Below are 22,667 nucleotides of genomic sequence, written 5' to 3' on the forward strand. Positions count from 1 at the left end.
GTGGATGGAGCAGGCCAAATCACTTCATATGCAGGACTTGGTAATGGCTATAATGTAGTGACAGCTTGACAGGGAAGTCCTTGTTCTTTACATGTATGGCTTGTTAACAACTTATTCTTCAAGGATCAGGGACCGTTAAGGGCAGACCCTCCTGTCCTGCCAAGTGCCAGAAGACGGATGCTAGAGTAATATATATACCAACATGATTCATACATGCCAGGCAGAACACTCCCTAAATAGAATGACAATACATATAAGCCTGTATGCAAATACAGTGCAGGATGTATTGTTAGGCATGCTGGCTTTGTGGAGCAATGCCCCAAGCACCCATTTCTGTGCAGATATGAAATAAAACTGTATCTTGACTGTGTGAGGAATGGCTACAATGGCACACCAGGCACAAATCTGCTTTTCGGACAACATCTGTGCCCTGGCATCAGCAGAACAGCGCACCACCTCCAGCTGCCTCGGGCTGGACTGTGGCATGGGCACAAGAAAGGGCTTCAGTGTCGGGAGCTGTGCAAAGGGCAGGCGGCGAAATACCCACAACATGGCCGCCCCGCCCTACCGCCGGCAGCGCCTCACGCCCCGCCACGCGCCCTGTACCGCGCGCACGCGCAGCCGGCGCCCCGCCCCGCCCGCGCCTCGCCCCGCCCCGCCCCGCCCGCGTCTCACTGGGGACCGGGCGGAAGCGACACTTAGTAGGGGCGGAAGGGACGCTTAGTATGGGCGGAAGCGCTACAGGCTGCCGCTTCCCTCTCGGCGCCGGGGCGGGGCTGGCTTGCGGCAGGTGAGGGGCGCGCGGAGCGGCAGGGAGCGCGCGCTCACCGGGCCCGGGCCCAGGCCCGGTCCTGGACCCTCTTTATCCTTATCCCCCCCAGGGCGGGCTCGGGGCGGCCTGGCCGGGCCCGCGGGGAAGCCGCGGGTTGGCAGTGCTGGCGGAGGGCGCTGAGAAGGGCCGCGCAGAAGGGTTGTCCCGGTGAGGGGCTGCCGCGGAGGCTGCGGCCTGTCGCCTCACCGGCTCTGTCTGTCTTGGGAACAAGAGCTGCGTCACATGAAATTAAAATTATACAGTATCTTTTGGGGTGAGATAACAGCATTAGAAAGTGTACGTTCCTATGCGACCTGAAAGTGTACGTTCCTAGGTGGACCTGCTTCTGCAGGGGGGTTGGAACAGATGATCTCTGAAGATCCCTTCCAACCCCTGCCATTCTGTGATTTTTCTGACGTGATGTTTCAGTGCTGAGCCATACATTAGGTTGGAAAACTGACAGGCAGGCATGAAGGGTGGAAATGTTGAGTTGTTGGTGATATATGAGACACAACATGGCTCATTGGGGATTGGGAAAAGCAATGCTGTCTCTCCATGTAGGTCAGGTAACCTGTAGGGATAGACAGCTAGATGCTGCAGCCTGAGAGGAATCATGGAGAGAAAGCTGCCTCAGATAGAGGGTCAGAGGAGTCGTGTATGTTGTAATTTTTCCTCAGAAAGTCAGCTAATGGTTTGGAATATGAGTCGTGGGGCGGTTTGTGCTATTTCAAGAATTGGTTGGTTACTGTTAACTTCTAATTTAAAGAACACCACAGATTATAAAAAAAGCATAACTTGTAGTCCATCAGGGCATCAGCACAGTTTGCTACATGGAGTTTAAAATGGGTTTAATACAGTTTGTCTTTAAGTTACACAAGAGTACGTTCCTCCCTACTGAACTGGTAGCTGTGTTGTTCTAATGATCTGTCAAATAAAAACACTTTGGCAGTGTTTGCAAGTGAACTCAAATGTTGTAATAAATGCATTTATGATATTTTAACATATTAAAAATAAAGTCACACAACAGTGAAAAGACCACAGGGCTATAGGACCTAGTTATGTACATGAAGAAAGGCTCCTGATGGATGTAGTGGTTGTTGTGAATCCACGTCCAGTGGTGATGATTACTGTTAGTGTTTATTTTAGCCCTGTGTGTTAAAGGAGGCTTTTCATCCCAAGGGTAATTCTCAACTCTCTCTGCTCCTACAGTGCAGCTTCCAACAAGGAGTGTGGGATAGTGCCAGCTGTAGCATTTCATGGGATTCAGGCAAATATCAGTTAGGAGCATGCTGGAGATGGCCTGTTTATTTCATTTAGGTTTCACGGTGGGTGTTGCTGACAGTGATTTGCAGACTGGATTGACCTATCCTACAGAAAGCGAGTTGAAGCTAAAACTGTCCCTATTTCTTGACAGTTCTCTGAAAGCCTGCCTTGAACAATGAGAGAAGGTTGAGCAGTGCTGCTCTTGCTAGAGGCAAGGGCTGCAAGCAAAGTGTCTTTGGCATGTCCTTGTGGAGGCTTTCTGTATTTCCACTGTCCAGGAAGTCAGACATGATCCAGTCAACAGTCCCTTGCTTAGACTTTCCTTTAGGAAGGTTAGCTAGGGGCTAGTAAGTTCTCCTGGTATTTGACAACATCTGTCTTGTGTGACTGGTAAAGCTGGGATGTAAAGGTTGCCTTGATATATCTCTGTATTCCTGGAATGCTTTGGTTGGAGAAGGAAGCAGCCACACCTCCAAAGAGCCCTCAGGCAGAAAAAAAATGCTTGAGGTACTCACAGAGCAGCACAAGGCTGCTAGTCTGTCCTTCTTCTATCACTCTGGATATTTAAACTGAGTTTTTAATCTTCATTCCCTCAGATAAAAATTGCTGTTCTCTCAACTCAGGAGTTCATTGGCAAGAAAACTGAAAGCATATAATCCCTGGGAACTACTCTACAGCCAGGTTTCTGGTAATACCAGGTAACTAGTCCCTGCACACTCAGCCCGAGCAGTAAAAGAGAAGTATAGAAATTGAAGACTGGGGAAGAGTAGTACTGAGATAAGCCTAAAAGCAAGGCAGATTTTATAAAGAATCTTTTTTTAGATTAAAGGTAGTGTGCAGAGGAAGGAGAGGATTATGTCTGAAATTGTGATATTACCCATGGCTGTGGTGTATGACCTTGAAGGGAATCATTTTTATCACTCTGAAAGCAATTTATAGCAAATCAGCTCTGCTTAGACCACTTCACAAGATAACCTTTGCCGTGAAACAGCCCATCCAACAGTTTCTTTAGTGGGTTATTGATTCTCCAGGTGTCATTCTTTTGACCCAGCTTTTTGTCAGCTCCTGTCATCCAGTCCAGTCTGTGGATGTATTCCTTATAGTAAATGTGAACAGGCTTGAAGACACTTCTTTATAGGGTGTGAATTCCTCTCCTGTCACCTCGCAGAAACACATGGATTCCCTTTTCTTTTGAATGTGTGAAACGAGCAGAAACTGCTTTGGTTGCCAGTTTGATTTGGTTGTTGCCTCAATTAAATATCTCAGAAATGGTTGTAACATGGTGCACGTGTAATCTGGGTGCTGTAAAACTCCAGAATTTTGAAGCAGAGGGTACTGAGTTTGGGGGTGAAAAATAAAACATGACTGGTTAGAGTTTATGACATCGGCCATAAGAAATATTGCAATGGCTAAATCTCCAGTTAAGGCCACTCTGACAGGAGACAGAAGCCGATTTTGCATCAGAAAATGAGAGAGAAAAAAATAATGATATATTTATTTATCTGTTTTAGAAAAATGCTATCATTTTGGAAATAAGTATTCCTTGCTATGATCTGATAGTAAGATTGAGCAGCTCCTCATTTTTCTGAACCAAATTTTCTACAGGAAGCTCTACAACAATGTTTCAGCCTGCTTTTGAAACTCCAATGTTTAAGAGATCTTAACTGCAAGGAAATGGCCCTCCAAGGGACTTTTGGCATAGCAGGTCGCTTCTGTATACTTTAGGGATACAAACCCTTTTAGGAAATCAAATGAAGAGCTGTGTCTGGATGTTTGGGCTGGGATTTTCTGTTACTTTTGACGTCTGTGTGGTAGGTGTAGCTAAGCTATTTGCTTAGGCTTCTTTTATAATAAATGGTGAGAGGAAGGCAAGGCAGGAATAGCACAGTGCTTTTGGTCAGTTGTAGATGGCTGCCTTAGAATCAGATCAATTGTTCATTAGAGCATCTGATTGTCTGCATTAGTGATGAGAGCCAAAGGTGACTGTTGCAGAGAAGGTTATCTGATTAACTTTAGATATCAACATCTGTCCATCAAAATGAGCTTTGTGAATCCAGATGAAGGAAATCAGTTTCAGCCTGCGCTTAGAGGACAAGGCCTCCTTGTCAAGGTGATGCAGCCTGCGGCTCTGGGAGTGAGGGCTGCTGCCTGTGCTTCTCAAAGCAGAGGTCTGCCCTGAAAGGAAAGATTGTCTTGAAGGCAGTAGTGGCTTAGGGGACGTCTTAGCTTATGGAACAGAGAGGATTGAAGTGCACTTTTAAATTCTTTTAAGTCTCTACCTTTCAGATTCTTTAAAAAAAATAATAGCATGCTGTCTTCTGAAGAGTTGATATCATTGGATTTTATGTTGATCTGTCTTTTAAATGTCAGGTGGTTTGCAATTTGCCAGGGAGTTGCCATATGCTGGTGGAAACCTGTTCTCTGAAATCTCAAATTTTTATTCCTCCTCTTTAGTCTAAATGGAATTTCATACTATGGGACAAACCAGCAAATCTAGGGGTGTTTGAGTAGTTTCTAGGGAAGTGGGTGATGTCTATTTGAGAGTGATCACCAAATCTGTTAATGTATTGGTTCAGGCCCACGCCTATTTGATCCAAGTGACAATGCTGTTGGTGGGAAACCAGATGATATCGTTCATGTGCATTTAGTTTCCTGTCAATAATGTCTCTGCCTTAATGTCATATTGCGTATAGATGTCATCTGTCTTTAGCAGCTGCAATAGCTGCTGTTTGTTTCAAAGCAACGTGTCTGAGGCAAAAGTGTTAAAAGGCTTCTTGGGAAGGCCCTGCCTTAAAATACTGGGCTCATACTTTCAGAAGCAGATTTTTGACAGGCCAGTGCTCTTCCCTTGGTAGCTCAGGAAGGATCACACATGGAAGGCTTTTTATTCCAGAGGCAGTAGGATAGGATAAACATGTAAATAACAATGTGTGTTTTTTGGTCTCTGCCACAGCCCATGTTTCTATCAGGCATCCGGTTTACAGAAACTGTGTCAGTAAGCCGCAATTTTGTTGCAAAGCAGCCTATTTATTGTGTTCCCTCTGCAACTTAGGGAATTAACTGGGGAGAGAAAAAAAAGTTTAGGGTGCAAGCTTCATACCAGGATCTCTTTTCCTATTTCCAGACACAAATGTCTTGATAGTGCTACCCTAATACCTTTTTCCTAGTACAATGTTAGTAGTCACTAAGTTGAATGAAACATATATTTCAAACTGAATGCATCTGTAATGCATTTCATGCAGATCCTGAGGTCTGTTGGGTTGAGCTGAATGGCTCTGAGTAGAACACAGATTAAACTGATAAAAAGGCAACCAGCACTATAGCCGACATTGTGGTACAACATGATGTTCTTAAGGGGTACCACGCATATGCCAGTACCATATGTGGTAACTGCCAATAATTCCACACTATTTGAATATGGAGAACTGAGTGATGTCATAACATTGGGTATTTGATGGCTGCATACCAGTGCAGCAGAAAAAGCTCTTATTTTCCTGCAGCTGCTACTAGGACAGATGAGGTGAGACTGCTTCAGTGATGGATTCACCCCTGCCATTTCCAAGCAGAATGTTGGCCCACATGGCCAGGATGCACAGTGTGTGAAATGTAGTGCAAGCACCTGAGTCAGACTCCTCAGTGCTCTGCTGTTTCAGCAGGGCCTTGGTTTGATGTGAGAGATCTTTTGAAGAGATCTTGGCTGTTCAGGCAGTCTCATATCAATGAGTGACTTTTGGAAGTATCTACATGTAGCAGGAGATGCCTTGTAGGATTCAATTGCTACACAGTTTTTTTACTCCTCTGAAGTAATGCTGTACTGTAAGGACAGGTTGAAAGTATGAGTTTGATGAGTAAGTATCTCTCTAAAGCTGCAGCAGAGAAGGAGAAGTGGCTTTTACAGATGTGTCTAGGTTAACATGTGGATAAGATGTACTCCGCCTGCTCTGAGAGGGAAGGAGAGTGATAGCTTGTCAAGCTTCTTGCCTTCCTGCACCTCTTGCTAGTCACTTTGCCTGAGGAGCTCCAGCCGCCCAGTTTAACTCACTCATTGGGAGTAGACAGGGTAGGCAGCTGGAATGGAGCACTCTCTTGCTTCAGAAGTGGTACTGGGAGGTAAAATCCTAACCAATGCCAGGCCCTCCAAAGATGGAGAAACCCCACACTTCATAGCTTTGTCTAAAATAGCTACTAGATTTCTTGAAAGCCAAAGCAGTAACGCCTACAATAGGGTTTGAGGGTACTACTATAAGAGATGTCTAGTAACATGAGCACTCTGTTGGAGTACAGCCTGCTACAGAGCTTAATTATGATCTTATTAATGCTTTCTTTCATCACTGCCTTCCAGCCTTCAGATGGTGATTATACCTATTTATAGGGGCAGAGGTCCTTAATATTCAGCACAGTGCACCTCTTGCCAATCAAATCAGTACCATCTGCATCTTTGATTGCTGCTTAATAACACTGTAGAACATGGTTAATTAAAAAATATAAATAGACTTTTCATCCTCTTAACTTACCAAAGTGCTTCTCTCCTCCTCCTTTCCCTCCCTGCCCCCCTCAAAAAAGGTAAAGTTGTCTCAGCACAAGGACTGTGGTGAACCTCTCATCTCACTGCTGGAAATATATCTTGCACTCCTACCTAGGATAGTTACCTCTTATATGCTCTGCTGGAGGACTAAATTTCAACCCCTACAGTGAATGTCAACCCAGGGCAGAATGATCACGTGCAGCACAATAAAGTAGGATTTGGATCTAGGCTCTTGTTCTGCATTTACCACCAGAGCATAAGTAACTTTTAACTTTCATTTCAGTTGAGTGTCTAACTCTGTGAGTGCATGTGCATACACTGCCTGGTCCTGTCTCTAAACAGGAGGAACATATGCTATGACATGTTTTGCTTTTCTTGCATTTTAAGGCTTTTTCTTTTTTTTTAAAGAACAGTTCCCTGGTAAACTTAGAGGAATGTGTTTTATCTGCAGAGGGCAAGGTGATAAATTGTCTTTTTTAAAAGTTGTTTTTTCCTTGAAGGAGTTCATTCTGATACTTTTTTGGAATGGCCTACAGGCACGCTTCTGGTACCACCAAGGTATGACTTGGATATGCTGACAGATTTCATAGAATCATAGAATGGTAGAAGTTGGAAGGGACCTTTAGAGATCATCTAGTCCAAACCCCTTGCAAAAGCAGGTTCACCTAGACCAGGTCGCACAGGAACATGTCCAGGTGGGTCTTGAAGACCTCCAAGGAAGGAGCCTCCACAACCCCTCTGGGCAACCTGTGCCAGGACTCCCTCACCCTCACAGTGAAATAGTTTTTTTCTTATGTTTAAGTGGAACTTTTTGTGTTCCAGCTTCATCCCATTACCCCTTGCACTCACAGAAGGATATCAGGTTAGTCAAACAGGATTTCCCCTTGGTGAAGCCATGTTCACTCCCTTCATATGTTCAGTGATAACATTCAGGATGAGTTGTTCCATCACTTTTCCAGGGATGGAGGTGAGGCTGACCAGCCTGTAGTTTCCTGGGTCATTCTTTTTGCCCTTTTTGAAGACTGATGTGACATTGACCTTTCTCCAGTCCTCAGGCACTTCGCCTGTCCTCCATGACTTGGTCATGATTTGAATTTTTTTGGGAAGCCTGTGCAGAAAGTAGAGAATGAGGCTGATGTAGCATATTAAGTACAGTACAAGGGAGTACTGAAATTAGGTGTCCAATAGTAAAGTTTCTGATGAGACACACACCAGACGTTGTAGCAGCTGGGATTGTTGTGAGCTCTAAAAGCCACATTTATGTGTTGTGAGCAATGTGCTGATGTAGTATACTAGACAGAGGAGAGTGAGAATAACAGAGATCTGTTATTGTCAGCCAGTATGGGACATTTGTCCATGTAAACATGGTAGTAAGTATTACATGTAAGAAATTACTGTCAGTGAAGAATTTGGGATGACTTCTCACTGAGAAGTTATGTGTTGGCTTTCCTCTATCAGAGGAAACACCACCTAGTGATGTGCTTATACCCAAAAGCCTGTCTCTACTCCATTTTCCAAGTGTGCTTAATCTTAACCTGTAGTTCATTTGTGTCTTAGTGTGTTCCCACTGTAGAACCGTCCTGGTGGTAGTGCTATGTGGTGAAGAATATGCAGACTTGTGTTTTGTTGCACATTGCTGTTCTCTGCATCATTGCAGGTAGCTACAAGGCATTGATCTTTTATTAGGGTCCTACAAAGAAGAGACAGGGCTAGAGATAGCCTGTCATTTTTTTCTTGGAGATACTACTGCAAGTGAGAATTGAAGGCCTTCAGTTTATGCTGCCTTTCCAGTGCAGTGACAGAAGAAGCAGCAGAGTAATTGCTGAAGCAGCCCTTGTATCTGTGAATAATTCACACAGATCTTTTTTTTTCCAAAGTATTTAAGCCCTCTTCTTCCCTGAACCCTGTTTTTTTTTAATACCTTGAAATATGGTAAGGAAGAAAATAATTTTGGTGGCTTGCTTTATTCTCCCTTTATTTTCACAGCAAAGCTTGTATATAGTTTTACAGTCTCTGCCTATTTTGAGAGCAACCAAATTATTTCCTTAGTATTGCCTTTGTTTATGTTCTCTTGAAAAATTAAGATATTTTAAGATTGTGAGAGGTTTGGATTGAGGTGGTGGGGTTTTTTTCTACATAATCATCTCACTGATCAGTCCTCCATGGAGCAATATTTTCTAAATAACTTAAAATTAGTGTTGCTTCTTTTCCAGACTATGTTTGCTTTATAAACAAGGTTCACTGTGGCTTAGCCTTGACATTAGGAGCTTTATCCTTGGGTCCAAGGGCACGTAACCCAAGAGGTAAGCAAAGTAGATGAAGTATTTCTCTACCTATCTAGATGAGTTAACTGTATACTTCCTTCTCTGGGTTCAGAGCTGCAAATCTCTGGGTAGCCATCAGAGTATTAGACTTGCCTGTAATGACTGGACGCCAGTTCCTGGTTTCAGATACCTAAAAGCCCTGGAGTGTTCAGCCTGGGTCTATCTTGCTGTGAGTTATATGGAAAGATGAGGCAGTCTGGTGGAGGCTGATGTAGCGTTTCCCACTGCTATTGTTTTGCTCAGCTTTTCTAATGTGAGTGTTGGAACTGAGAGTGAGAGAGCAGCTTTGGGCACGGAGGGATAGCCACTAGCCCTGACAAGCTTTGTACCAGGTTGCTTAAGTTTAAAGACATAGACAACTTAAGGCAAAAGTGCAAATCTGAGAACTCGGTAGCTCTAATCAGAACTTCCACATTAGGATATAGCACTTGTAAGCAGGTGGGTGTGGTGACAACGTTTTTTCTTTGTTTGCAGTTTTAATGTGGCAAGTGAAGTTATTATATAACACCAGAGTACATTTGTCTTGATCACGAAAGTTGACATAGAAAAAATAATTGAATAAAGAGTAGCTGGAGTCCCTAGACACTGCAGCTTTTTTTTCCAGAGCTTCTTTGATCACGAAAAGAGTGCTATGTTGATGTTTTTTCAGCCTTGTGTGACCCACAGGTGGTCATGCCACTAATGATTAAATCTCTTGAGTGATCTGGCATCTGGTCTACTGAATAATACGTGCTTTGGGGTTTTATGTGCCCATTTCTCACTGTGGCATCTGAGTATTTCATGTCAGCTGTCATAATTCCAGGATGCTGTGCTATCTGCTGAAACACATCAGCTCCTTTAAGATGCTGGAACAATAGAGGAACCAGTGTTGCTTTGTGGAAGTCACTTCCATGTGTAAGATATTTGCACCTTTAACGTGTATGTTACTTATAAGCTTGGCATCCATTGGGCAAGGTAGGGGACCTGACATATTTTTAATCTGTAGCACTTGGGTTTTATATAGTGACTAATTCTGATAATGGAGCATGGCAAGCATGCTTCCTCTCAGTTCGTTGGAGGTTAAGGTAAAGGAAGATTCAGTCTTGCTGAGTGATATTCAGTCTTTGCTTTCCTTCCTGACTTTTGTTGGGAATATTTTGAGTTTTCCCTATTAAAATCTTCCTTGTTCCTCTAGTCTCTGTCTGTTATGGGAAACAATTCTGTTTTTATTCTAAGCATGTGGTCAGACTTTTACTCAAAGTGTTTGCAAAACTGATTTGTCTTTCCAGTTTGGTCACAAGATGTGATAAATTGCAACTGCATGGGATTTTGCCCAGATCATTTAGAACACTGTTGCTGTTTTTCCTCTGTCTTGATACAAATCTCTTTAATTTTCTACCTTGCACAGAAAAAATTGTCTCTTGTAACTGTCTGTGATAGCAGTTCCCATAGAGTCTACTGTGTTTTTCTAATGTGTTTTTTATGGAAAGGTGAGAACCTGTAGCTCATATGAGAGGCTGCATTGAGAACCTGGGAAACTGAAGTTTATTGACAACTGAACTGAGACAGTGCAAGCAGGAGCACCTGGGGCTTTTCGTGCTTTGTCCCACTACTGTGTGCTTCTGTCTTTGGCAGGGAGCAGTGGGTCCTGAACAACAGTTTATAGCTTCTGAGTGCAAGGAAAGAAATAGTTTGGCAGTACCTAGGAGAGTGATCCTTCTGAATGTGAGTATCTGCCAGTCAGCAGTTGAACTGAGCTTGGCTTTATAAAGGTGAATTAGGATTGCTGAGAGTCTGGGAAGTACACTGGGGTTGTATAATCTCATCTGGCCTCAAGAGGTGAAAAACTTGGCCTTCTCATCCTGTGGGGCAGGACTACTGTTTCACAGCAATGATTTTGATAGTGAAGCAAGTTTAAGTAGTCCCCTTCTTGCCCCTGCTTCTTGCTCTGTTTCATGACTGGGCAATTAGAGCTATTTATCTGGCTGTGGTAAATTGGGTCATTGAACTGATCTGAGTTAAAAATAGGCATCCCAAACATCAGCAGCATTGATGCAACAGAAGACTTGTGACCAGTGGCAGGGAGGATCCTAAACTTGTTTTGATGCCAGAGCCAAAGTATCTCATAACTGCACACTCACTGTGGTGTCTGGTCACCTTGTTCTGCCTTGTCAGTCAAATAGCAGATTTGAAAGCCGAAAGGTTTGACCTTGGTTGTAGACAGCAGATCGAAAAATACCATTTCAAAATGAGCTGTACTCCTCTCAGATTAGCTTGTATGCTTTACAACTCTAAATAATAATTTCCTGCCTGCTGAATAGGCCCAGTCAAGAAGCCTAATCAGTGTGCAAACATTGCAGCTAAAGACTGTGGATACGGAGTCTGGCTGCCAGTGATGCATGAAGTGAGGCAGAATAAGTCTAGGCTTTCTGCTGCAGAGTCAGGTCTTCTGATGACTGGGCTTCATTTTGCAAATTTGTTCTCTGCAGAAAGGCTTCTAGGTTTCCTCCTGTTACCTCTCATATGATTTATTGTTAAACACTCTCACCCCCTCCAACCCCTCCACCCCACCTCCCCCCAAAAAAACAACTCCCCTCCAAAACCCACAAAACTCCAAAACAAACTGCAAAACAACAGCCACATCAATTTACAGAAAGTCTTTCCTAACCTCATGTGGTAGGATCAGAAAGGACAAATTAAGAGCAGGGCAATGGTGTTTCTTCTATGTACAGAAATGGCTGCAGGCAAGTCTAATCTGATATCTTTATATTGGGAATTTAAAGAATGTGTGAAGATCCCTCTAATTTTCACTTACTGAGCAGTAGTTTTGTACTGTAACTATCTCTTCAGGCTCTTGTTATGTGAATGTTTCCAATATAGGCTGTGTTTTTATGTTATTCTCAGCCTGTTCTCTTGCAAAAGCTAGTGCACAGCATTGATCTCTGGACTAGCTCCTGAAGACTTCCCAGGTACTCTGGAGGGAATGTGTGGTGTCCTGACATACCTGTTTCTGATATCTTGCTTCTGTTTTGCTTCTCTTCAATTTAAAGGATATTTTCTTCTAAGGATGTATGGCAATGAGCAGCTGTACACTGGTTTTTTTTAGTCTGAATGAGCAGACTGCTGTAGGCTCAGTGGCAGAGATGGGGTTAAAAAACTGTGTGGACACTCTACTCTGTTCATTAATCAGACTGCCCCTATCAGTAAGGTATTTGGGTTTACAATTTCTAATGTGCTCAGATAAGTGAATATTCCAGGAACTTTTTTGTTGGTTTTTTGAGCAGAAACATAGGAGTTGGGCTCTTAGGAAATTGCTGAGGGAGAGATGAGCAAGGCTGTCAGGATGGAAACATGGGTGATGCATAGCCTTCTCTTGGCTGAACTATGGAGCAGTAGTTTTGATCCAGCTGCATCCAGGAGCATGCATACAGCTCTGGTGCTTATGTTGAACATGACTGAAAGATTTCAGTGGCCTTTTAGGTTTTTTATATGTGAAAAGGTCCTAAAAATAAGGAGGCTTCTTTCAAGATGGTTATTAAGGAAAAATCCAGTCACCAGAAGCAATGAGCAGCTCCTGGGAGTCTCAGAATGGAAGAACTCTCATTAACCTACTTGGAGCAAGGGCATGTGTGCACATGCATGCCCTATAATTTCATGACTGCTGTTCTTGGAATGGAGCAGTGGTTTGTTTGTTAGAGCAGAAGTGTAAGATGAAATGCTGCATTTTGTTAACAGGGTTGAATTACTTGAAATACATTCATCTGGAATATGAGAATGGGAGGAGGGGACTGGGTGATTTCTGACGAGTCATATTGCCACCCTGAACTCACTTTCCTCCAAAGTGTGGTCTTTGTTTTTAGCACAGTACTGAGCAGAAATTTGTTAAGGATCATGCTAAAAATAAAATTATGGTTCCCAAGAGTATTCAGAGGCTCTTACCTCACTGTAGCTACCTTGGATTTATTAAAAATCCAATATGTCAACCTTACTGCCTGTGCCTTTCTCCTCAGCTCGCTGGTTCTGAATAAAAGCTGTTATGAAATGGAAGTGTGTTTACTGTCATAACTTATTTGCTCTTTCCTTTAGGCAAAATGGCTACGGTAGCCCAGAAGCACTTTTTGGAAGGGCAGACGTACTCAGTCCCCCTGATCCAACCGGATTTACGCAGGGAGGAGGCTGTTCAGCAGGTGGCAGATGCTCTTCAGTATCTGCAGAAGGTGTCCGGCGATATCTTCAACAGGTACCGTGCTGTCACAGGGGGGGTTGGGAGTTTAGCATTCAGCAATAAGAAGCAGAGTACTGTGATAAGGTTGCAGCAGTGAAAGGACATTGCATTGGCAAGTAATGAAATTCAGAGCAGGGATAAAGAAGGACCAGATGCACTTCCATAAAAGTTTATTGGATTCGGGTCTGTCAAAGTTAAGTGTAATGAAATGGCTGCAGTTAGCTAGAGGTTGTTTGTTATTAATTTTTTATTCAGTGGCAGACTCACACAAATTACATTACTGCTTCTGCTGCAGTTATCCTTTATTCTTTCTTGCTCACTTCTTAAATGGGAGTTTCTTATTTGGAGTATCTTGAAGATACGTCTGTTTGAGTTATTGTACTTGGAGCAGTGGGGTAGAAAACGTCTCGTTCTGATCTCTGGAACTTACAAACCGTGTCTCTGGGTTTCTGGTGTTTTGCACTTATCTTTTTGTATGTTGGGAAGGCTGAGCACATGACAGCGTCTATTCTTCTTGCAACAGTCTCATAATCCATCTAAACTGACCTCTTCGGGGATTCAGCCCAATCTTGCTACTTTTTGCATATGGTCATCTTTAAGACTGAATCTTTAAGACTACCTGTATAGAAGATCAGAGAGATTCTTGTGTTTGCCTGCAAATGACGGTGGCTAACTTGATGCCTTTTTTCAACCGATGCCATCTTTGATATCTCAGTATCCTGAGATGGTGTGTCTTATCATTGATATAGAAACAGATCAGCATTTATCTTCTCTCATCCCAATTATCAAAAGCTCTTGCTTTGGTTTCAGTGGGGATCATGACTACCTAGTTTGATTTGTTATGGTATGAGCAGGATCATGACAGTCTTTCTTCTTTGGATTTTTTTGGGGTTATTTTTAAGGGCAGATTGAAGTTCTTCAGTTTTGATAGTAGTAATTTGAAGGGCAGCCTCTAGGGAAAGGGTGGTCGCTGAGGCTGAACTCGGGTCATTGAGGGAAATAAAGACTTTCTCCTTGGAATCTTTAGGCAAGGGCTCCTGGGCAAGAGCTGTATGTAGGCTGCATTAGGTTGAGCACTAGGTGTCATTCTTTTGTGCACTTCTCAGTATGGGAACTCTTCACGATAGATTGCTGGGAGGCTTTCTAGAGCTGCCAGAAACATGTGGAAGGCACCTTTCAAACTTGGCACCAGTTGACAGTGCTGTCCCTGTCTGTGGGGCAACTAGAGCTACTGATAAAACAGAAGTGGTTTTTCTCCATATCTCTTTTTTTTTTTTCCCCCTCCTACTCAACTGCTTTGTAATACAGTACCCTGTAATTTCCCCAGGGAGACAAGTCTGCTATTTTGTATGCAAGTCACTCCTGAGTCCTGAACAGTGACTGTGATGCTGTTCTCTCACTCTTTGGTGCACTCATGACTTTTAATTACCAATTTTTTCCAACAACAGAGGAGATTTCATTGGGCTATTTGTTTGCTTTGCCTTTCCTCTGAGGTCTCAGGTCTCTGATATAATTAGTAATGATTTAGTAATTATGCAGGCATCTGATTAAAAGTTCCATGACCTTGGTTGTTCCATGCCAATCAAAGGGCAAAGCTTTCAAGGTGAGGACTTTGCCACTTATTGAAGTGTGACCTTTTATCTTCCCTTCCCTGAGATAAGGCAGCTTTGCCTTCCATTTCCAGGAAGGAGCTGCCTTATCTGGGGAAGCTGACTGTTCTGATCTGCAAAACGACAGCTTGCAGCGTTGATGGAGAGGAGAGGAAGCTTGTTCCCTGTGGCACTCATCTGAGTGTGTCAAACTCATTACTTTAGCGCAACAAAGGTGCAGACGTTATGGGGTTGTTTTGTGGAAACAGTTGAATTGGTACAGAGTGGCAAGAGTGGCAAGTTGATTTGTAATTTGTTGAAGGTGAAGTGAAAGAGTCTGTCTCACTCTTTTCAAGAAGAGGAATCTTTCCACAACCAAGTCTCTTTTTCTACATTAACTAATCCAAGCTTCTGCTTTGAGTTGTTGCTGACATGACAATTGAGTATTCTTAAAATGAACATGTCACCCAGTGGGCAAGGAATCTGGCTGAAGGCAGCTGTGCTGCTGTTGTGGTTGTAGAATAAATACTCCCTGGACCAGTTAGTGGCTATGCAGAAGCGGCTGTGGTGAACAGTGTGTGTGGATTCAGTCTCCTCAAGAAGACAGAAGAAAGACACCTTTGCTTTTGGAGAATAGGGAGAAAGAAGATAAGCAGATTTCTTCCCCTTCCCTCTAGTTAGAGGAATCTAGGAAATAATCCATGAAATATGTCTCTGCCAAGCTATCTTCTTTCCAAATGCTCTCAAACAATCTGTTTGGCTGTGGCAAGGTACATGGTGATTGGGCACTTTGCAGAATTCACTAATTTGTAGAAAATCAAGGGATGTGCAGGTACAAAAAACCCAGGTAAACTGTAGCAGAGGCCTGGAGCACACCCACTGGCAACACCTGTAGAGAGTAGATCTAGCAGCCCATACCTGCCAAACCTCACCTATACCAGGCTAACAGTGCATCTGGACTGCCATCTGGTATCACTAAGAAAGAAGAAGGGATAGCTCAGCATCCCTCTCTGTCACATTCCTAACCTTTAGGAGCAGGGACCCATCCAGAATCTTCCATGTGTGGCAAACAGCAAAGTACCACGTTGTACAGAGGGAGAGCACTGACCTGGGCTGGCTCTTGGTGCTGGACAGTACAGGTTGATGTCTTTGGTCACTAATGTCAACAGTCTCATCCTCATAGGCAGTCCTGTCCTCTTGATCCTGTACTCAGTACTGCGAGAACAACAAGAGGCTGCACATACTTTCCAGGGTTATGTTTTGGAGTAATGGAAGTTTTAACCTTGTATATGTTAACTGAATTCATGTAATTAATCTGCTCTGGAAGCTGAAATAAAGATCAAATTCATTGCCTGTAGCTACTGAGATTTTAATACATATCATTACTGCTTAAAACATAAATATTTTAACATGGCCAATCTGACTTAACTTCTATATGAGTTTAACTCCTGGGCTTTTAAAGGAGGGCTGTTGATACAGGTCACAGGAGACGGGATGACCAATTTAAACACTCAATTAACCAGTAGTGTTTCATCTATTTGTTTCATCCCTACCAGCATTTTCTGGGTGAGAGCTTGTGTTGGAATCGTGTTCCGTGGAATTTTTTACAGGAATGTCATTGTGATGAGTACTTGAGGTAGGTGATGGGTTTAGCTTTCCTGAGATGTCCCCTGGTTAACTAGGCTTACCCTTTGGGATACAAAGTACAGATTTGTGGAAAAGTGCCTATGCAAGTTATCTCATGTTCTGTTACAGCAGTAGAAAGAAAACAAATACTTGGGATTGAAATGTTATCAAGGTCTTGTTTTCTTCTCTCTGTGATCGAACCACAAGTTGTCCAGTACACAAAATTTCTCATCCTGTGCCTCTTTTTTTTCAGTTTGCAGAAAAATTTCTGGGTTGATTTTTCTTAAAGATCTTATTCAGTGCCTTTTGCTTGTCTGGAACAGTATTTTGCTAAACAGACATATCCTTCTTGTTCTTCTCCAATTGGATTCAAATTAATTTCATATTAAATATTTGAAAAGGGATTTAATATTAAACGGAGGTTAACCTGAGAGCCACGCTTCTGAAAGCAGTAGCTGGGAAACAAAAGCACTGTGGAAATGCTGTTAAGTGTGGGGAGGAAGTCTGGTAAGAGTGTGATTTAAGGAAGGTAAGGAGTATCTGACTGGGAAGCAGAGCCTTAAGGAACATTTAGGACAGGAGCAGGGTTGAGACGCAAGCAGTCTTGAAATTGAAAATACAGGCAAAACCTTAAACATGAGTTGCTTTTGAGTCCTCCCCGTTGTTTTAAACTTACTACTGTGATTAGTCTTGGTAATCAATAATGGAAATGGATGACTGAATGTACATGAATATCATAAGAATGTCCTTGATTTAGGAGGTCTGGGGAATGTCTTATTAAATGTTCATGGAAACTTGCAAAAGGTCTTGCTGCAAGCTATATGGTGGTATTTGTTGTGCACTGTGGCTCTGGAATGCATCTTGGAGCTTGGATGTTGAGTTGTAGTTGTTCCTCTGGTAGCTGTACCGGTTTGATCTTACTAAGCGGAGAGCTGTCAAGAGGACTCCATTGTGATAGGTCACCACTCAAGTGAGTTTATACCTATCTCTCTGAAGCACACAGGGAATCTGTTAATTTGAGTGGCACAACTCTTGTTAAGCAACAAGTGACCTCATGGTACTTCAAAGTTGTCCCAGAAATCATCTGAGAGAGGGCTCCAGGTCTAGTTTTGTTTCAGATACTTCTCTTGAGGGGCTACAGCCCCTCAGTCATTTGCTACCCAGAAGATTAAGCAGAAACAAGGAATGAGTGGATCGTCCTGCAGACATGAGGAGCATGGAGAAGACAGGGAGGAATTTTGCCTGCAGATATTGGTTATTCTTGTAGAAGCATGTCCAAGTAATGTGAATTTTTGAAAAATATATATATATATTTTAAATGTAGCACACACTTTTTAAGAAACCACTCGTTTGTTTTAGCTCTCACGGTCCTTTGGAGGCTAAATTTGAAAGTGCGTGAAGATGTAGCCTGAGAGAGGTTCCCAAACTGTTGTGAAGGTTTTAGGGAGGTGATAGATGAAGATCAGGTCAGTGTGCCTGGAAGGTTGGTGGCAGCTGGCAGTAGCAAGCATCCTATGCCTTCAAAAAGAGGTGAAGGGATAGTGACTGTTCTGCAGGAGTCCAGATTACAACTCTTTTGGCATGCTGCTAAAACACCGAGCTTAAAATCTTGTGGGATACGATGGTTCAGTTCAGATGCCTTGACAGGCCATGGAGTGGGGCAGCAGGTGAGAAGGGACACACAGATAGAACTGTCACAGCTTGAAATGAAATGGGAATATTAGGAAAGAGGAGACTGAATGGTATGAAGTCATTAAAGGCTTATTCCTTCAAAATGAAACAAACATGGTAGAGAATTAGCTAGACAGGATTCTTGCTCATCTCAGGAAATGCTGAAAATCTGTGTCCTTTGGACTTGCTGAGATTAGATGTGTCTCTTGAAGGAGAGGAACAGAATGCTAAATTCGATTCTGCCAGCAAGATGCTTTTTATGGCATTGTCATTGAAATATAGTGATGGTTACTTAAACCCTTGCTCCAAGTCTGCTAACAGCAGCTCTTCCACATCAGTTTCTTTCACTAGCATTCTGTTTATCTTTGAATCCCGTTCCCCCCAGAGGAGGGTGATCAATCTGTTCAGCCTTCAGTGATTGAAAGGCAGGCTTGAACTTGATAAGAGAGCTGTAGCTTTCTGTATGCTAACAAGGCCTTCAACATTGTTTAAAATGAGAAATTTTAAGAAATGATTGAAGTGCTTCACCTTCAATATTGTCCTCCAAGCAGACTTAAACTTTTTGCACCTAATACAGGTCTGCAAATAGTGGTACGTTTTAATGAATAACTAAAAGGTTCAGCGCTGACATTAATGCAAAATGTTTCTCAAAGCATGAGATGAGTTTGTGTTAACTGTAGAAAACATTCTGCAGGGAGGAAGGGCTTTTCATGCTTGATTCTACATCTGAAAAGAGAATGATGGGATATTATGTTCAGGATGCAGAAATGGCCATCCAGGAGCATGAAGGAAATGCGAGTCTTACCTATATCCTCAGTCACTAAAAAGAAAATGAGTTTTTTAGATGCAATCATGCTACACTGCTGATAAATCAGTCTGCTCTAAGTGGTGAAAAAGTGAAGGAAAATGCGAAGGCTACAGGAGAGGTGATCTCCCACTTCTGGAATTGGTCTCAAAGCTGCTTAGCCAAAGGAGGCAGGCAACAATCTAGGAGTTAATGTAACTCTTGAGAGGATTCTCTCTATTCTTGCAAGGTCTTTCATGGTAGTGGAATATCTATTGGAGATGTGAGACAGTTTGATCAAAACAAAAGGCATGTGCAATAGGAAAGGCAAACAGTAGGGAGAAACTTGGGTACATATAGTTTATTGGTTTAGTTTGTGGGTTTTTTGAACTCTGATAGGGTTGTCTCTGTTTTGTACTGTGTGCCCTGTTGGAGAAAATTCAATATTGAGTATCAGTTTTCAAGTTCTTCTGAGCTAATTCTCTCCCTGATTGTTAAAGACAGGGCAAGACAGACTCCCTGAGAAAGCACGTAAGAGATCCCAAAGTAGGAAGAAGCATAAGATGCACCTACCTACATGAGTGCAATTCAGTAGCTGTAAAAATACTCAGTAGGATATACATTAAGGCTTGACTATCCTGAGGCTTGACTGTGTTTCTTTTTCTCAGGACAACTACCATTCTGATTTTCCAACTCTAGGGAGATTAGATCTATCCTCAGGAGGATTTCTTCCTCTCAAAGGGTGGAGTGGTACCAAAAGAGAACAAAGGGAGGCAAGATTGCTGTTTCAGTAGAGGAGGACTTTGCTTTGAAAGTATTTGGTTTATTTTCTTTGTTGGTCACAAGTAAGGAGAAATTTCACCTTAGTTTCTAGGGGATTGATTATGGCAATGCCAATCATTTGCAACAGGGATGTTGCTGTCTACAACTGAGAGCTGGATTTCTTGAAAAAGAGTTGTCCCAGGAGAGTCTGTGATACATCTTAACATGCTTAATAAAAATAAGTTCTTGGTAGCATAGGAACTTATTGCTGTGCATACTCTGTTCATGCAGCAGAACTTTGCATCTTGAAGAAAATCGTTTCTCAGAAAATAAAACAAAAAACATTTTGTCAAATCACATGGAGTCCACAGTGGCTTTCTGACTTAATTTTTCTTTGCTTTTTGTTCATATTTTTATGTGTCTGTAGCCTAAAATCAATTTACTGCCATCTATAGAATCCCCATGGCTCAGGAAAACTTTTCATAGAATCCTAGAATGAGTTGGAAAGAGCTATGATGTTAACATGAGAGATGCCACATGTAGTAGCTACCATTGTTCATTATTCAAAGGTTCCAAAACAAATAAAAAACCATTTCAAAACCATCTATGGAAATAAAGCCTGTAGCAGCAAGAAGCAAAAGAAACAAATGTTAGACCAGTTTGTGGAGGTGACAAGTAATTATCTTGATAAACATTGCCTTCTTTCACTGATGATTCTTTTAAAACACGGTGAGAGGACAGAGCTGTGACTAAGTTGAAGGATGGATCACTTTGTATGCCCCCAACTGTTATAAATTGATTTAAACTTTTATGAGCTATCTTGTAACAGAAAGTACAGAAGTATAATTAGCTTTTCCTACTGCTTAAAGAAGTGAAAGCCCAAGAGGACATCTCTGCTATTGACAAGATGTAACTTTTTGCTTACTGAACTGTTTCTGGATTGAAAAGGCAATGTGTGAATAGCCTGGAGCCCAAGTACTAGGCAGCTGCAATGAAATAACCTTCTTTGAAGCTGAATGCAGCAGGGTCTGAATCAGCTGATACTTGTGGAGGCTTATGGATTTCAGAAATACTGTGACATATCAGTGCAGTGAGGTTTTAAATGGCTGGAAGTTGGAATATTCTACAGCATGAGAGGAACATACCCAGAAATAATAACAGTTATGTTGTTACTAGATAATGGTCTAAAGGCTTGTGAGAAGAGTTCTACACTGAACCCTAAAGCAGACTTTTCTGCTTAGTAAGAGCCCTTTGAGAAAGAAGTATAAAAGCTTAGCAGGGAATGGAAGTGGTGGTGATCTGTCCTCCTTACCATGTACCAAAAAGACTTGCTCCCATGAGCAATGCAAGTCTTTACAGTGAGACCAAGCATCCGTCTTTGCATGTTTATTTTCAGTTAATTCTGAAAGCCAGAGCTGTGTGGTCACGTTGACACCTTTTCTAGGTGCATCTCTTGAATGTAGTTTCAGAGTCTCTACTTAGTTGAGACAGATGGTAACATGGGAATTGCCTGCATGTGGTGGTCAGAAATGTTCAGGAGTGCCTTAAAGGTAGCATTGGCTTGGAGGCAGACAGCAGTTCAGTGTGAGTGTGGGGGGAAGCTGTGGTAGGGAAATGAGTTTTAGAGGTAGGGGATGGACGAGTTGGGCAACAGCATGTCTCTGTGTTTTGCTGACACCCATGGTTCCACTCCTTCAGCAGGTTAGTGGGATGTCACTGTCAATTTGGGGACCAGGTGGTGACCTGAGTTTTGAGGGCTGCCTGGAGAGCAGAGGTGGAATTGACCAATTAGTCACACCAATGAATGACTAATAACCAATGAATGACTAATGCAAAGAGATCTCATGGCTGCAGTCCTTCAGCATGGGACTGTTAATTATGCCTCCCTAATGTCTTCCCACAGTTGCAGAGCCCTGAGAAGGTTCTCCAGGTAAACTCTGAAACTCTGCTTGTTGTGCAGAAGAGTGGACTTCCTTTCCTTGGAGTACTCTGGATGGCTGTGAGTTGACAGGATCCATATCTACTTGATGGAAGATGCAGTGGCTGAGATTTTGTCCAACATTAAGTCATATCTATAAACTTCTAGGGTAGGAAGTGACTGTTAACAAAGATTTTGAAGAGATCTTAAGAACTCTCTCATGCAGAGAGACATGCCCTTTCCTCCCAGACCCCTACCCCAAGTAGCTGTAGCTGTTACTCTCTGAAAATATCCCAGGAGAGACAGATCATAACAAGTCAGCGTGTGCTTCAGAGAAAGGAATGTTTCCTTTTTTCTAGTTTCTTATCCTACAGGTCTGGCAATATTATGAGATTCTCCTGTTTCTGTTCAGTCTTCTTGACACAATTTCCATGTCATTCTTTTCTTATAGAAAGTGGGAGCTCTACCTTCTCAACTGACTTCAGATGCCAGACTCGCACATTTGTTGGAGTAATTTTCTGTTCCTATGTGGATGAGTTTTGTCTACTCAGCCCTGGAGGAAGAGATGCAAATAAATCACTTTGTTTTACAGGCATGACTTCCATCAGGGATCTAGAGCGGAGAAAAATGTCTGGAAAATAACACTGAGTCACTTGAAATGTGTATTACAGGCTCTCTCCTATCTTAAGTGGGAGTGTGCACACTGAGGGGAGAGTTGCAGGAGGAAACACAAGTGCCAAAGGTCTGTTCTTCACGCTTGACTGGTGGATTAAATTGTCGTTGCATGGCCCTGCCTTCTGTCTTGCTGTGGTGCTGTCACTAGGCTTTTCTAAACGGGGTAGATTAGCGTTTGGGTGTACATACAACTGACAGTTACAGCAGAGCAGCACTTTTGGAGACAGCAGATCCAATTGCAGGTGGTAATGAAGGAGTTCTTGTTTTCCTTCCATCTAAATCTTCCCAGACATTCATTTTATTGAGAGAATCCACCATGCTGTGCCATTAGGGAGAGGAGGGCATAAAAATTACTTTTGAAGCCAGGGATGAAGAATTTGGGTGGTGAAGTGTGTTAAAGAGAAACCCCAGGTGTATGATTTAGTATCTTCTAAGTTGCATTCCATTTATAATTTATCTGAGAATATGATCCTTATTCTGCATTAATATTCATTTAAAAATGCAAGTACTTGGTT

At 42.5% G+C, this 22,667-nt stretch overlaps 1 protein-coding gene across 3 annotated transcripts in view; it reads left to right on the plus strand.

Annotated features, from left to right (window-relative positions):
- Positions 1 to 690: 690 nt before the first annotated feature.
- WASHC1 (WASH complex subunit 1) overlaps positions 691 to 22,667 on the plus strand; it is a 45,905-nt gene continuing 23,928 nt past the window's right edge. The window contains exons 1-3 of one of the 3 annotated variants that reach the window (XM_062010299.1): positions 691 to 790; positions 2,671 to 2,772; positions 12,989 to 13,142. In XM_062010299.1, coding sequence (XP_061866283.1) covers positions 12,994 to 13,142 — 149 coding nt within the window. In that variant the 5' untranslated portion in view covers positions 691 to 790; positions 2,671 to 2,772; positions 12,989 to 12,993. Of the gene's footprint in view, positions 791 to 2,670; positions 2,773 to 8,827; positions 8,903 to 12,988; positions 13,143 to 22,667 lie in introns of those variants that run through there. The other 2 variants (XM_062010294.1, XM_062010307.1) reach the window with 2 other exon arrangements.

The sequence above is a fragment of the Colius striatus genome, chromosome 1 (genome assembly GCF_028858725.1).
Source record: "Colius striatus isolate bColStr4 chromosome 1, bColStr4.1.hap1, whole genome shotgun sequence".
Classification (NCBI taxonomy): Eukaryota; Metazoa; Chordata; class Aves; order Coliiformes; family Coliidae; genus Colius; species Colius striatus.